This window comes from Eumetopias jubatus, unplaced genomic scaffold (genome assembly GCF_037043125.1).
Source record: "Eumetopias jubatus isolate StellerSeaLion01/CBP00866 unplaced genomic scaffold, mEumJub1_p1.0 scaffold_2, whole genome shotgun sequence".
NCBI lineage: Eukaryota > Metazoa > Chordata > Mammalia > Carnivora > Otariidae > Eumetopias > Eumetopias jubatus.
This window is the reverse complement of record NW_028274808.1, coordinates 84,530,190-84,544,396: the sequence shown is the minus strand read 5'-3', so window position 1 is coordinate 84,544,396 and position 14,207 is coordinate 84,530,190. Positions and strand designations below refer to the sequence as shown.

Here is a 14,207-nt window from a genome sequence, read left to right as displayed (position 1 = left end):
CATTACAAAACGGTGAGAGATTAACCCACCAGGAAAAGGTGATCTTAAATGTGTACACGCCAAACAGCAGAGCCTCAAAGTACAAGATGCAAAAACTAATCAAACTGAAAGGAAAAGGAGGCAAATTCACAATTATAGTTGAGGACTTCATCACCTCCTAAGGAACAAACTCAATGACGAGAGGAAATCAGAAAGGATATAGAAGAACTGGACATCACAGTCAGCCAACAATATCTAATTCACATAGATGAAACATTTCACTCACCGACAAAGAATTAATATTTTTTTTCAGGCACCATTCACCAAGATTAACCATATCATGGGCCATAAAACAAACTAACAAATTTATCAGACTTGAAATCATGCAGCGTGTGTTCTTTGAGCACAGTGGAGTCATGTAGAAGTCAATTATATAAATACAGCTGGAAAGCCTTCAAACACTTGGAAACTAAATAATATACTTCTAAATTTTCCGTGGGTTAAACGTTAAATCTCAAAGGATATAAAAAAGTACATAGACCTGACTGAAAATGAAAGTACAACACATCAAGATTTGTGGGATTCAGGCAAAGCATTACTGAGAGGGAGATTTATAAAACTAAGTTATTATATTAGCAAAGAGGAAAGATCTCAGATCAACAATCTAAGTTCCCACCTCAAAAAACTGGAAAGAGAAGAGCAAAATAAACCTAACACAAGCAGAAGGAAGAAGAAAGTAAAGATAAGAGCACAAATTAATGAAATTGAAATCAGAAAAATAATAGAGACACTTAATGAAACATAACACTCATTATTTGGGGGGAAATCAACAAAATTGATAAACCTTCAGAAAAACTGATAAAGATTAAGAAAGAGATGACATAAACCATTAACATCAGAACTGAAATGAGAGACTATCGCTATAGAATCTGCAGACATTAAAAGGATAATAAGGAAAACTGTAAACAACTTTATTCTCTAAATTTGACAACTTGGAGGAAATGGACCAATTTCTCAAAAACCACAAACTACCAAAATGTAACAGAGATGAAATAAACAATCCCAAATGACTATAACCATTAAAGACACTGAATTCACCATAAATAAGCTCCCCAGAAAGAATCCCCAAGCCCACCTGGTTTCACTGGAGCATTCTACCAAACACTTAAAGACAAATTAACACTGATTTTACAATCTCTTCCAAAAATAGAAGAAGGAAAACTTTCTAACTCACTTAGGCAAGTATTACCCTGATGCTAAAACAAGGCAAAGATGATACCAAAAGAGAAAGCAACAGATACCTCTAATAAACTTAGATGCAGAAATTCTCAATAAAATATTAGCAAATAAAATCCACCAGTGTATTAAAAGAATTATATATCATGACCAATGGGATTTATTCCAGGTATGCAAGACCTGCCTACTATTGGGAAACCGTGTCTGTAACCCACCTTATTAACAGGCTAAAGTAGATTATCATATGACTGGATCAGTTGATGGAGAAACAGCATTTTAAGAATATACCTATTCCTAGTAAAATTTCTCCACAGACAAGGAAAGAGAGGTAACTTTCTCAACTTGATACAGAGCATGTACAAAAAACCTAGAGCTAACATCGTACTTAATGAGGAAAGACTGAATGTTTTCCCCTAAGATTAGAAACAAGACAAATATGTCATCTCTCACCACTCTTATTCAACATAGTATTGGAATTTGCAATTCTTCTTGCAAGGCAAGAAAAAGAATGAAAGTATGCAGATTAGAAAGGAAGAAATTATGAATCACCCCAAGTCTTTTTCTGGGAGAAAGTGCCAATAAATGGCTGTACATTATTTAGAGAATGCGAGTTAAAACCACAGTGACATCACCATGCACTTATAAGAATATTTAAATTGAAAAAATAGTAATAATGCTGAATGCTGGCAAGGATGTGGAGAAACTAGATCACACATATTTTTGATGAGAATATAAGATTTTACAGCTACTCTAAAATAGTTTGGCTGTTTTTTATAAAATAAAACATGCATTCGCCATATGATCCAACAGTTGCTCTCCTGAACATTTATATCAGAGAAATGAAAACTCAGGTCCATACAAGAACAGGCACATGAATTTTCATAGACCTTCATTTGCAATAGCTAAGAACTGAAAACAACCCAAATTCCCTTCAGTGGATGAATAAACTGTGGTACATTAGATCATGGAACAATACTGAGCAAATATAAAGAAAGAATTACTGATACTCACAACAGGTTGGATGGATCTCCAGAGTAGTCTTAATGCTGGGTGAAAAAAAAACCAATCTGAATAGGCTAACTGTGGTACATCCATACAATAGAATATTATCCAGCAATAAAAACAAATAGAGCTTCTAGACATGAAAAGACATGGAGAAACCTTAAAAGCACATCCACTAAGTGAAAGAAGCCAATCTAAAAAGGCTACGTACTGTGGTGCCAACTATATGACATTCTGGAAAAAGTAAAAATATGAATACAGCAAAAACATCAGTGGGAAATTTCCAGGGGTCAGGGGAAAGGGAGAGCTGAACAGATGGAGCACAGGTAGTCTTTATGGTAAAGAAACTATTTTGTGTGATACTAAAATGGTGGGTACATGTCACTATATACTTGTTAAAACTCAGAATGTACAACACCAAGACTGAACCCCAAGGCAAACTATGGACTTTGTTACAAATGTATCAATACTGACTCATCAATTGTAATACATGTACCAGGCTAATGCAAGATAATAATAATAGGAGAAACTGGGGCGGGACGGGGGGGGGGGGTATATGGGAACTTTCTGTACTTTCTGCTCATGTTCTGTAAACATACAACTGCTCAAAACATAGTGTATTCAAAAGAGCAATCTCAAACGATTATATACCATATGAGTCCACTTATATAACATTCTTGAAATGATACAGGAATGGAGAGGAGAGAAGTGGTTGCCAGGGATTAGAAAGGTGGGGGGTGAAATGTATGTTAAGAAAGGTGGTTTGGGCTATAGAATAGTAGGATTTTAATGATGTAACTATGTAACTGTGGAGGTGGTTACATGAATTTACACATCTGGTAAAATTGAGAACTGCACATACCCATTAGTGCACATCCAACTGGTGAAATCTGAGCAAGGTGGGTGGATTCTATCAATGTCAGTTTCCTGGTTGTCATATTGTACTGTGGTTATGCACGATATAGTCGCTGGGAGAATGGCGAAGGAGGCACAGGATCTCTATTTGTTCTTACAATTGCATATGAATCTGAAATTATCTCAAAATAAAAAAATTTAAAAAGCTTAATTTAATGTTTTCAGTAGGTTGTTCTCACTATATCTAAAGCAGGGCATAGTTTTTCATATTATCTAATTTTGTTTCCTTTCAGTCTATACATATTGATACCACTTTATATACTGAAAGTGATGCTCATGTGAGTATAGTTTATTTTTTTGAAAATTACTATATTTTCCAGTTTCAAAAGTTGAAGAAGTATATCCTCATAAATTTACTGAAGGATGTATAGTTTTTAAATCTAACTTTCCATGTATTCTGACAACATATGATCAATGAATTTTCTAAGTAATTGTTGAGGTTGTAGGACTTGGGGACAGAGAGCTACAAAGATGCTATTTTCATAATGGTACCAAATCAAAATCTAAAACAGCCTTTTCCATCAATGTCAAACAAAATATATTATATGTTTTGTGATGCAATTAGATCATGATGCAATTAAATGCAAAAATCAGGTTAACTGATTCAATTTAAAACTATCCACTATATCTGTTGTTTCCAGTGCTATAGTGTATTACCACCCTTAATCAAATTTTCTACAAATCGCTTAAATGCATTCATGTTCTACATTTTGCGTGAATCTCTACAATTGTCAGAACAGGATTCTGGCTGGTTACCCTCTATGTGAGAAAAGAAATAAACAGAACTCATAAAACTTATCCGAATTCAAAAATGATCTTGAACTTGTCTCATTAATACCCTGACATTGCTGAAGGTGTGTATGATTTTAGCCATGTTCCTGGTCCTTCTCTCTGGATTGGCTACTAAAAACCAAGAAACAAATCCCTGACTTCTTCACCTCATGGTAAACAAACTCTGTGTTGTATGCATGGAGAACTGTGAGTCCGCTCTCAGTTAGGACCTCTCTGAAATAGATTTTGCTCCTATGAGGACATTAGCTTTGGGAGGAAGCCTTCACCACAAACTAGAAAAAAAAAAAAAAAAAAACAGATGTTCATCAACCACTTGGCTAGTGCTGCTACACATAGAAATTGTCTGCCTTTTCAGCTTCAGCATGCCTTCCATTTTTCCAAAGTAGAGAGCAGTCAGTTAACCCCCAAAACTCAGCATCCTGAGATTGCTTTTTTTTTGCAAGAAGATAACCTTGTAACTCACGGGTTACAGAAAAAAGCTGAGGTTGAAATTTAGATTTAAACTCTGATTCAGCCCCTACCTAGCTGTGTTACCTTAGAAGTCACTAAGCATGTCTGACCCTGTTTTACTTATTTATTATTTTCTCTCTCTCTCTCTCTCTCTCTCTCTATCTATCTATCTATCTATCTATCTATCTATCTATCTATCTATGTGGGGACAGTATTTACCCTTCAATCCTGAGCAGCTGCTGTGGGACATGGGTATATTGCCAGTGCCAGACACATGGGTGGGTTCCTTCCTTCCTTCGTCCACAGTAAGCATTTGTGGAGTGCCGGCTGGGTCCCAGGCACTGTGCAAGGCAATGAGAACAGAAAGTCAAACAAGTTGTGGTCAAACCTCCAGATATTCATCAATGCTTCTTTTAAGTTTAGGCTTTTGTTCAAGAAACCATTGTGGTAAACATACTTCTGCGGTATCTGAAAGGTCCCTTTCTGGTTTGGCCAGCCCTTGAGTGGGCACTACTCATACATTGATTTTTCTTTTCTTTTTTTTTTTTTAATTTTATTGGTTTATTTGACAGACAGCCAGAGAGGGAACACAAGCAGGGGGAGTGGGAGAGAGAGAAGCAGCTTCCCGCGGAGCAGGGAGCCCGATGCGGGGCTCGATCCCAGGACCCTGGGATCATGACCTGAGCCGAAGGCAGACACTTAACGACTGAGCCACCCAGGCGCCGCGATTTTTTTAATACATCTCTTAGAATCACTCCTGCCTCTGGAACTTTGGAACTTGCAGAAATAGCACGATCAGCAGCTATCACTGTTTAAAATGTTAACAACACAATTTGATTCTAAAAATTCTTTCAGTGCACTATCCATACTAATGTTTTGAGAGAGTCTCAGGCTGGTATTAGCACCCTTTTATAAAGAGGAAATGTTCTCAATGAGAAAAAGTGGCCTATTATTTCCATGTTGTCTAGATTTATGTTCGCTCTTCTGTATAATATTACCATCCTCTTAGATTGTTTCGTTGTCAGTTTGTTTGGGTTTTGATTTCAAAGCCAAAAAAGAAAAAAAAAAGCTGTCTCCTGTGTAAAACTTCTTGGGGGTATTGTGTTTCTTTATAAAATATTTGGATTGACTTTTTAAAAAACCAAAATTACATCTGTGTAAACATGCATAATGGAAAGGTCATTTTTTTTTCCCAAAATGATTCTCTGTAACTCTTATTTTTAGCCCAGTTGCAAAGTAACAGCGATGAAGTGCTTTCTCCTGGAGTTACGTGTTATTTTGCTTGAGTCCAAACATCATCTCCTTAATGAAACAGTAGAGAATCTCATCATCCTAGCAAATGATGGTTTATCTTCTAATGGGGTGAGTTTTCCAATAGTCAGACGGAGCTTTGTCTGATGCTTTCGGCTTGGGTGGGAGAAGGCATTAGCTGGATATAAGGAACAAGCAAGCTCTCGGGAGAGGGCGTTCATGTCTGCGGAGTGGCCGCACCACTAGGGTGCGCACAACTCTAAACTGTTTCATCAATTTATTCATTCAACAAACGTGCACTGCGTGATGCCAGGCGGTGCACTTTGGTGTGAGAGTTATAGTGGTGAACCAGGGAGGTCATTGCCCTCAAGATGTTTGTCCCCAGGATCAGTGCAGAGCCATGAATCTAATGACATAGTTAAGTGTTCAGCATCAGGAATAGCAATTCGCATTTGTTCAGTTATTCTTCTATGCCAAACAACACCGTTCCTCAGCGGTGACGTGGCAGTCCCTCGCGTCCTCACAATCAATCTGTGACATAGTTATCCTTGTGTCTGTTTTAAGGCTGAAGAAATTGGAGCACTAAGGGCTCAAAATCATTTCCTCCAATTTGCACAGCTGGTAGAATGGGGAGCCAGGATTCATACCCAAGCAGTTTCACTTCGGGGGATGTCTTCTTCTTATCCCCTGGCAGGACAAATGCTGCAAAAAGCTAATAATAAACATCTTAATAATTCAGGTAGAATTTGGGCCACGCCAGGCACCACGAGCGGTATGGTTGCCGGGGCACAAATGCGAGGAGCGCCCGCAGCGGCCGCGGGGATGAGCGGCTCAGAGGCCCTCAAGTACAAAGTGTGATGGCCTTCCCAGCACAACACCAGTGGCCAAAGTAGAGTGGAGAGCAAGAAGTTTTATGAACAGAGAAGGCATAAGACTAACTCATTAATTTAACACACGCTTTGTGAGCCTCATTGTAGGCCCTCGAGATAACAGACGTGAAAAAACACACCTGGTCTCTGCTCTCAAGGGACTTAAATCATAAAGTAAAGCATAAATAAAGCAATCAGAAGGAAATGAATAATAATAACTCAGTTATTTATTAATTCCAGTGGCCCAAAAGAAGGTAGGTAAGAGGGCTGGGATTCCACTTTAGACGTTCACCTACTAAGCTGACATTTGGCCAGGACAAGAGGGAATGAGCCTTGTCTCCAGGGAAGGATGTTGAGGCAGAGGCGACCGAAAGTGCAGAGCCCCTGAGCTAGGGTGACTGAATGCTGTGGACTTGCCCAGAAGATGCCAGGTTGCTTTAGGGCTTTGCTGAAATGTCACCTTCTCAGTGATGTCAGCTCTTCACATTGCAGTCTGTTCCCACGCCCTGTCCTCTTGTCTGCATGCCCCACTAGCTGTTTTCCTGAATGGCTTTTGTCTGCTTTTCCCTACTCAAATGCCAGTTTCAAAGGGGCAGTTATTTGTGTGTGTGTGTGTGTGTGTGTGTGTGTGTGTGTGTCTGTGTGTGTGTGTTTTCTCCAGCGCTGTATCCCAACTCCCCAAACATTGCCTGGCATATTCTACACAATGTATTTATGAAACGAACATACTGCTGTTTAAAATACTCTTGTGATACGTTATTTCTATGTTATTGGTAGAAAGGCTGAGCCAGGCAACAGATGACTCCTAACAACATCCCTGGTGAACTCTTGATGCCCACGGTCACAGTCACTGTGACCGGGATGTGGTGTGTTCACATCTAGTGGAAGGAGCAGGCAGGTGGCACAGTCAGAGAATTTCATGTAATATCTCTGCCTTGCTGGTTGACATGATTATTTTCAAGGAGGACAGTTCTATATGGAATATGACAGTGCCTGGCATAGAGGTTGTGCTTGATAAATGTTGGTGAATATGAATTTCAAATGCTTAATGGATGTAAAATCTAATTTTGATTTTTGCTGGTACGGCTTTCATGGTTCAGATAATCTCTTAAATAGTTATTGGTGATGACTACATTTGGAAGATTCTAGTTATCCATGAAATGGTGTTTGAATTACAACTTGTGGTCTTCACCTAAATAGTTCAATTCAACCGGTAACGACAGTGAGTCCCATGTGCCAGGCCCTGTGCTAAATGCTAGGGAAACAAAAATGTGTGGCTTTGCGCTCTTAGAAAAGTCTAGAGAACAGTAGCATAAAAAGCATGAAACTCCCTAATATCAATATAATATATGATGTGATAGGAGGGAGGTCTGAGAATGTAGAGATGGAACGTTTAGAGGAACTCCTCTGTTCAGGAATGCCTTCCCGGTGGAGATAGCACCTGAGTGATCTTAACCTGAGTAGTGGTAGCTACAATGGCAATGAGCCACTTGCAGAGAGAAAAGTCAACACGGCAGGGTAGCTAATAGCATGATGTGTGCACGTGGCTGAAGGCATGAGTCAGTGAACTTAGGCTATGTCCTTTGAGGTGGTGGGGACAGGTGAAAGACACAGGTGAGGATCACTTCAAGGCCCCTGTGTGCCACGCGGGGAGGCATAGACTTGATGCTAGGGTAGACGACCAGAAGGGTAAATGACCACTCAAGGGCGCTAAGCAGGAAGTCCATGATCTGATAGACGTGGCTTATTTTTCCAATGTCTTTAACCTATTATAGGAAAAATAAGCCTAAATCAAATCTCCCAGTTCTCTTTTCCAGTGGTTCTTCCTACTATGATATTAATTTGCCAAAGTTTTCATGTCTTAAGACCTCCCCATATGGTTCAAATGATGCGATATTCCCAGGAAAGAGATACACTAGACTTTCCAATCTAATCCTTTCTTTTTATTTGGCAGAATGTAACTGAAACGGGATGCAAAGAATGTGAGGAACTGGAGGAGAAAAATATTAAAGAATTTTTTCGGAGTTTTGTACATATTGTACAAATGTTCATCAACTCTTCTTGATTGTAATTGATCCTCTTCAGCATTTCTGCTATTAACAAACATCTTCCCACGGCTTAAGGGCAATGAAACTCTCTGCAGTTCACATGGGCTGCCCAAACCAATTTTTCTAACAAGAGGAAGATCCGGAATTTTGGATCGGATGAACTCTTGGAAATGAAGGCAGAAAAAATGGCATTGAGTAACATGGTGTCTATGAACTGTCCTCATACTTATTTTGTTCACTTAGTCTTAATTTATTATTGAAGTTGCACATATTTGTAGCATAATATAAAGTATTGAATAAAATTGTGTACCTACTTTATCCTTTGAAATTGCACTGATACTTACCCCTTTAAGGAAGTAGGGGACATTCCTTCAAGGGCAAGGGTCAAATTACACAGCTGGCGGGGCTGAGCACCACTGGACAGGTCAGCTGTGTGCTCCAGCCAGTCAGGAACCGCTAACCACCAGCCTTCACTCACTTCTCCAGTGGGTGTCCCACAAGGAGGAAGAATTGACTCCCAACGAGAAAGGAGAAATAGGTGTGAAACGGGTGCTTTACTCTGTAACATAGTTATTGATATCAAAAGCACCTGTTATCAAAGACAGTGCATGAACCTGGCATGTACTGCACATCAGTGAATCTTAGGTGGGAGTGACAATAATAAACCTTCACCGATAGGTAGAATCGTGTATGGAGAACTCGTGGTTGTAATGATGTTAATATTTCCATGCTTTCCTGAGCACAGGTGTTTTATTTTCACATTTTTTTTTTGCCATGTTCGTATAATAAAAAAAAAACCTGATTTGTTAGAGCCAGCATTATCTGATGAAAAATAATTGTTTATTTTTGCACTATACTGTCTGAAATTTCCAAGCTCTTTTTTAATAAAACTCTGACTAAGATGAAATATTTTTGTCTCCTCACAATTTCTTTCACCCAACTCACTTCTGGCATTCTTCACTTGAGGGGCTGCAGGGTAGGAATTGATGTCCTACGAATTCGATTTCGCTCCATTTCACAATATGAACCAGTTCTCTATCAAAACATTCTTTTATCTCCCAGTACCCAGTCCATGCTCATGTGTCTCATTGCTATAGTCAATGTATGATGCTTAAACATTTCTTTCGAGATAGTTTTGGAGAAATCTGTATCCTATTTGACTTCTGAAGAGTCATGTGTTGGCTATCAGTTTGTTTCCTGATATCAGTCCAGACAAATAGTGTTTGACAGCCACACTTTAAAGTTTAGGGATTGAAATTGTGGCAAGGTGTTTTGTTTGCTCGTTTGTTTTAAGTTCATCTGAAATGGATTTTTTAAAAATCTACCTTTCATTTCCACCCCCCCCTAACTTTTCTATGGATGGAGATTAGGAAAAACGCACCATTTTTAATTGTAAGTGGCCAATCCAATCCTTAGACAAAAATTCACCTCCTTCCAGTGTTTGTTGGGATGGGAAAGGGAAATCATAATGGCAGTCACATCACCAATAATATTTTATGGTGACTAATGATCCATTCTGGCTATATAAGCACACAAGTGGGTTTAAAGTTTGGCATTTTCCAATGCTCAAAATTGGGATTCCTTCCACATTAAGTTACTTAGTATGGGTCTTCAGTTAATCATAAGGAACTCAAGGCATAGAGGTATAGCTCTCAAAACATTCTTAGCTAACTTAAGAAAAGATTTAATTATGTAAAACAACCTAAGTTTTATTGTTCAGGACTGAATTCTTTTCTAAGATTTTTTTTTAAATTTTTTTTATTTGACAGAGAGAGATACAGCGAGAGCAGGAGCACAAGCAGGGGGAGTGGGAGAGGGAGAAGCAGGCTTCCCGCCGAGCAGGGAGCCCGATGTGGGGCTCAATCCCAGGACCCTGGGATCATGACTTGACCCGAGGGCAGATGCTTAAGGACTGAGCCACCCAAGGGCCCCCAGGCCTGAATTCTTAACAAGATCAGTTTTTCATTTGTGTTTCAAAGGTTTTCCTTCTCAAACTGTCCTTAATTAGCCCGCCGATGTTATTTGTGTAGATTAGAATACATTGTTTTTATCTCACCTATTGCCCTAAATGCTGGAAGCATTTGCCTTATGTTACACGTAATAAAGAAAGCACAAATCCATAGACTTAGAAGCTCAAATAGTAAAGGCAAGCCTGATAAAAATTAGGTTTACAGTCTGGAGTCATTTTGATGGATTATATTCTTACCTCTTTAAAATTTCAAATGAAGAAAAAGATACATGAGAGAATATCATTTCTACATTCTCCTTGGCAATAAGCAAAAAAAGGGTTAGAAGACAGAGGACATGGAAATGCAAACTGAACCAATACATAATTTGTGAGCCCAGAGATTGTTAAAACCCAATCACAAGCCTAGTTTTATATACTCTCATTTTTTACCTTAGAACAGAAAATTGATAGAATTCTTTCTTTTGCTGCTATTACTCCTGTTGTGAGAGGGGCTTATTATGTTTTTCTCTATGTGTTACTCTTTCTGTCCATCAAATTTAAAGGCTCATAAAGTCAAACCAACATATATAACATGAAAACCAAGCGTGTGATTGATCCCTTCCCTCCCACCCAGAAATTCTGGAGAAAGCATTTTCATTCCTTCATCTGTGTTATCTCAGGCTTAGTGTTAAGTTCACTGCATTCATATGTGAGTCACAGTTAACATATGCATGTCATGTATAAATATTTTGCCCAGAGGAAATTCCATTTCCATAGAGATTTAGTTCAATGCTTCTGAATGTGTCTGATGATTGAATTTTATTTTCACTAAGGAATTTATTATGCAAGGCAAACTTTAGCTTCATTGAAAAGTCCCCTAATTGTATAATCTATCTGATGCAACAGAGAAGAAAAATTAATGAATTGTTAATAAAGAGTCATGATTTTGTCCTTGGTAAAAAACAAACGGAGACCAGCCTTGAAAATTCCCTGAGCAGACAAAATCAGTTTAGTCATACAAACAAACACTAATTTAGCTTGTTTTGCAAGACTAATTGACTGGGTCATTTCTTGCTTATGCATCTGAAAACCATAAGCAAAACCTAAACTGTTTCCCAAGATGGATTTGAGGTAACCATTGACCAATTCCTTTTCATTTAAGAAAATTCTAATGTAACCAATCACTGGGAAGAATAAATCGTCCCTGCTACTCCGTAACAATATACCCCTGAGCTGCCTTCCATCTTTTGATTTGGTTGCTTCTGGTTTGCAGACTGCCTTTTTGGTGTGTGCACAATAACTACTTCAGTGATTGACTGGTTTTATTTTTCTGTATTTCTAAATTTCTGACAGTCTTACATTTTCCTCTATTTTTTTTTTTTAAGGATTTTATTTATTTGACAGAGAGAGACACAGCGAGAGAAGGAACACTAGCAGGGGGAGTGGGAGAGGGAGAAGCAGGCTTCCCGCGGAGCAGGGAGCCCGATCTGGGGCTTGATCCCAGGACCCCAGGACCATGCTCTGAGCCGAAGGCAGACACTTAACGACGGAGCCACCCAGGTGCCATTTTACCTCTTTAATCCTGGAATTCAAAATCAGTTAACCACTAGAGGAAATGAAGTGGAAATTGTTACACAGATGTCAAATTGAAAATTGTACATTGAGTTTTTACGAGCTGTGTCAACACTTTCAGAATATTATCAGAAGATCCAGTGTCACCCTAAACGTGATTTGTCTTCATCATCCTCACTCTCGTTAAGGAAGTCACTCCTTCAGCCATATCGTAACCTGGTTTATTGAAAGCCAACTGTGTGCGAACGTGATGGTGGCTACTGCAGTGACAAGTGTGAGGAAGGCATCCGTAGGTTCGGCCCTCATGGGGTTGACATTCCAGGAGGAGAATCCTGTTATCCCATTAACCACTCATGTGCTTATTTGGTTACCAGTAAGGAAGGATTAGAGCACGTTCAAAGAGAGGAAGGAAGGCCAGGGTGGCTAGGGTCAGAAAAAGCAATGAAAGAAGCTGGTAAGATAAATATCAGCTGGTCTTATAGGCCAGGTAAGGATATTGGTGGTAAAGATTTTGCTTTATATTCCAAAAGAAAGAAGCTCTTACTCTGACATGTGTGAAAAACACAGCAGGCTTTGTTTCTGCTGTTGAGAAAAGAGTCAAAGTCAAAATCCCCTTGCCTCTAAATCCGGGGATAATAAAAGTATTTCTAATAACAGCATTTTATATGGACCTCATTATTGAAGTCATTTAATGAACTGCTTGCAACACTTAATGGAGACTAACTTTGGCAAGTAATTATTCATTCACTGTCAAATGCAACAAACCTTTTTGCAGTATATATGACTTGACGTCAGGATTAACATGTAAATCCAGTTTTGGGTTCTGAGGCCAGCCAGAATTGATCTGTGGTCCAAATCTTTACACCAGGAAGTCTTTTTGAAAAAAGGATTTTTCAATCACTTCTTAATGAGAACTATTTGATGTAAGGGAGACCAGTCATCTTCATCAAGAAAACTGGGGCAGAGAAAAGCCCCAGGATATGATGATGGTACTCTGCTGTCTGGTGGCAAGGCGTGGTTAAAACAGGGAATGGAAAGGTGCAAGATGGGTGCGCTTGGTGGGTGGGCAGGGAGGAAGCTTTGAAAGCACAAACACATATACTCAGGGACTCACGGGGTTCAACTGCACAATGGTCAAGAAAAGACATCTGAGATATTTATGGAGAGGGAAAGAAAAAAGAAACCTTTCTGAATAAGCATCTAAGAGCCTACAGGTGAGACTTTAGAATGTCAGGCCAGTGATGACTCCCCATGACAAGTACCATCTTTTCAAGGCTTTTAAAGATCATGGGTGGTCAATGAAGTTCACTTTCCTGAGTTATTTAATAAAATCAAGGCCCCCAGTGTGTCTATGAGTTCTGCTCTCTAAGGACACACCAGGCTGATGGAAATACAATGCTGCGAGTGCATCGATCAACAAAACAACATACCCCCCGAGGGCTAAGGAGGAAAAGATTTGATAAGAGCTTCTGTCCTTCGTGGGTATAGACGAGAAGAGTTGCAGACCTATGAAATATTTTGCTTATGTTGCTGATGTGTAAAAAACAAAGACAGAAATAAATCACCTGAAATGTTTGTCCATGTTCAGCTATGTATTTTTAAATGCCCTATTGCCTTTTATATTTCTTTTCAAATAAGCATGAACACGATACTTGGGGTGGAAAATTATTTGTTGTTAAAGAAATCAAAACAGAGCTTAAGCATGTATTTTTATTCCATATTTTGATTATTTTTTCTTGACACAATTCTATTCTGGTGTTTTGTTTGCTTTGCCCAGAAGGCAAACGCACCATTAAGTTTATTCAGCCTGAATTAATTATCTTTTTATAGTAAAAGAAAATCTTCTCCTTGTGACAAAATGTTTGTGCTGTATTTATGAATAAATAAAGGCAGCTGTTATTCACAGCATTATTAATAGCATCACTTTAAATATCTCATGTGACAAGAAATCCACTCTCTTCAATATAACAAAAGCTCTTGGTGTCCTAGAGTTTATGAAAACCATAGACCTGTTATCCACATTGCAGCATCAGAAAAACATCACACTTTCTGTAGCAGAAGGATTTAATGCAAATTGCAGACATAAGGCAGTACTCCTGTAAGTGGTTATTGTCTTTGCTGGTCATTTGGCTCTGTCTTGAGTGC

At 38.8% G+C, this 14,207-nt stretch overlaps 1 protein-coding gene across 3 annotated transcripts in view; it reads left to right on the top strand.

The window, feature by feature from the left end:
• IL15 (interleukin 15) overlaps nt 1-9,431 on the top strand; it is a 76,710-nt gene extending 67,279 nt beyond the window's left edge. For 2 of the 3 annotated variants that reach the window (XM_028102356.2, XM_028102357.2), the window contains exons 5-7: nt 3,366-3,410; nt 5,599-5,736; nt 8,449-9,431. In XM_028102356.2, the coding sequence (XP_027958157.1) occupies nt 3,366-3,410; nt 5,599-5,736; nt 8,449-8,559 (294 nt within the window). In that variant the 3' untranslated portion in view covers nt 8,560-9,431. The remainder of the gene's footprint in view (nt 1-3,365; nt 3,411-5,598; nt 5,737-8,448) is intronic. The other variant, XM_028102359.2, reaches the window with a different exon arrangement.
• Nucleotides 9,432-14,207: the final 4,776 nt, after the last annotated feature.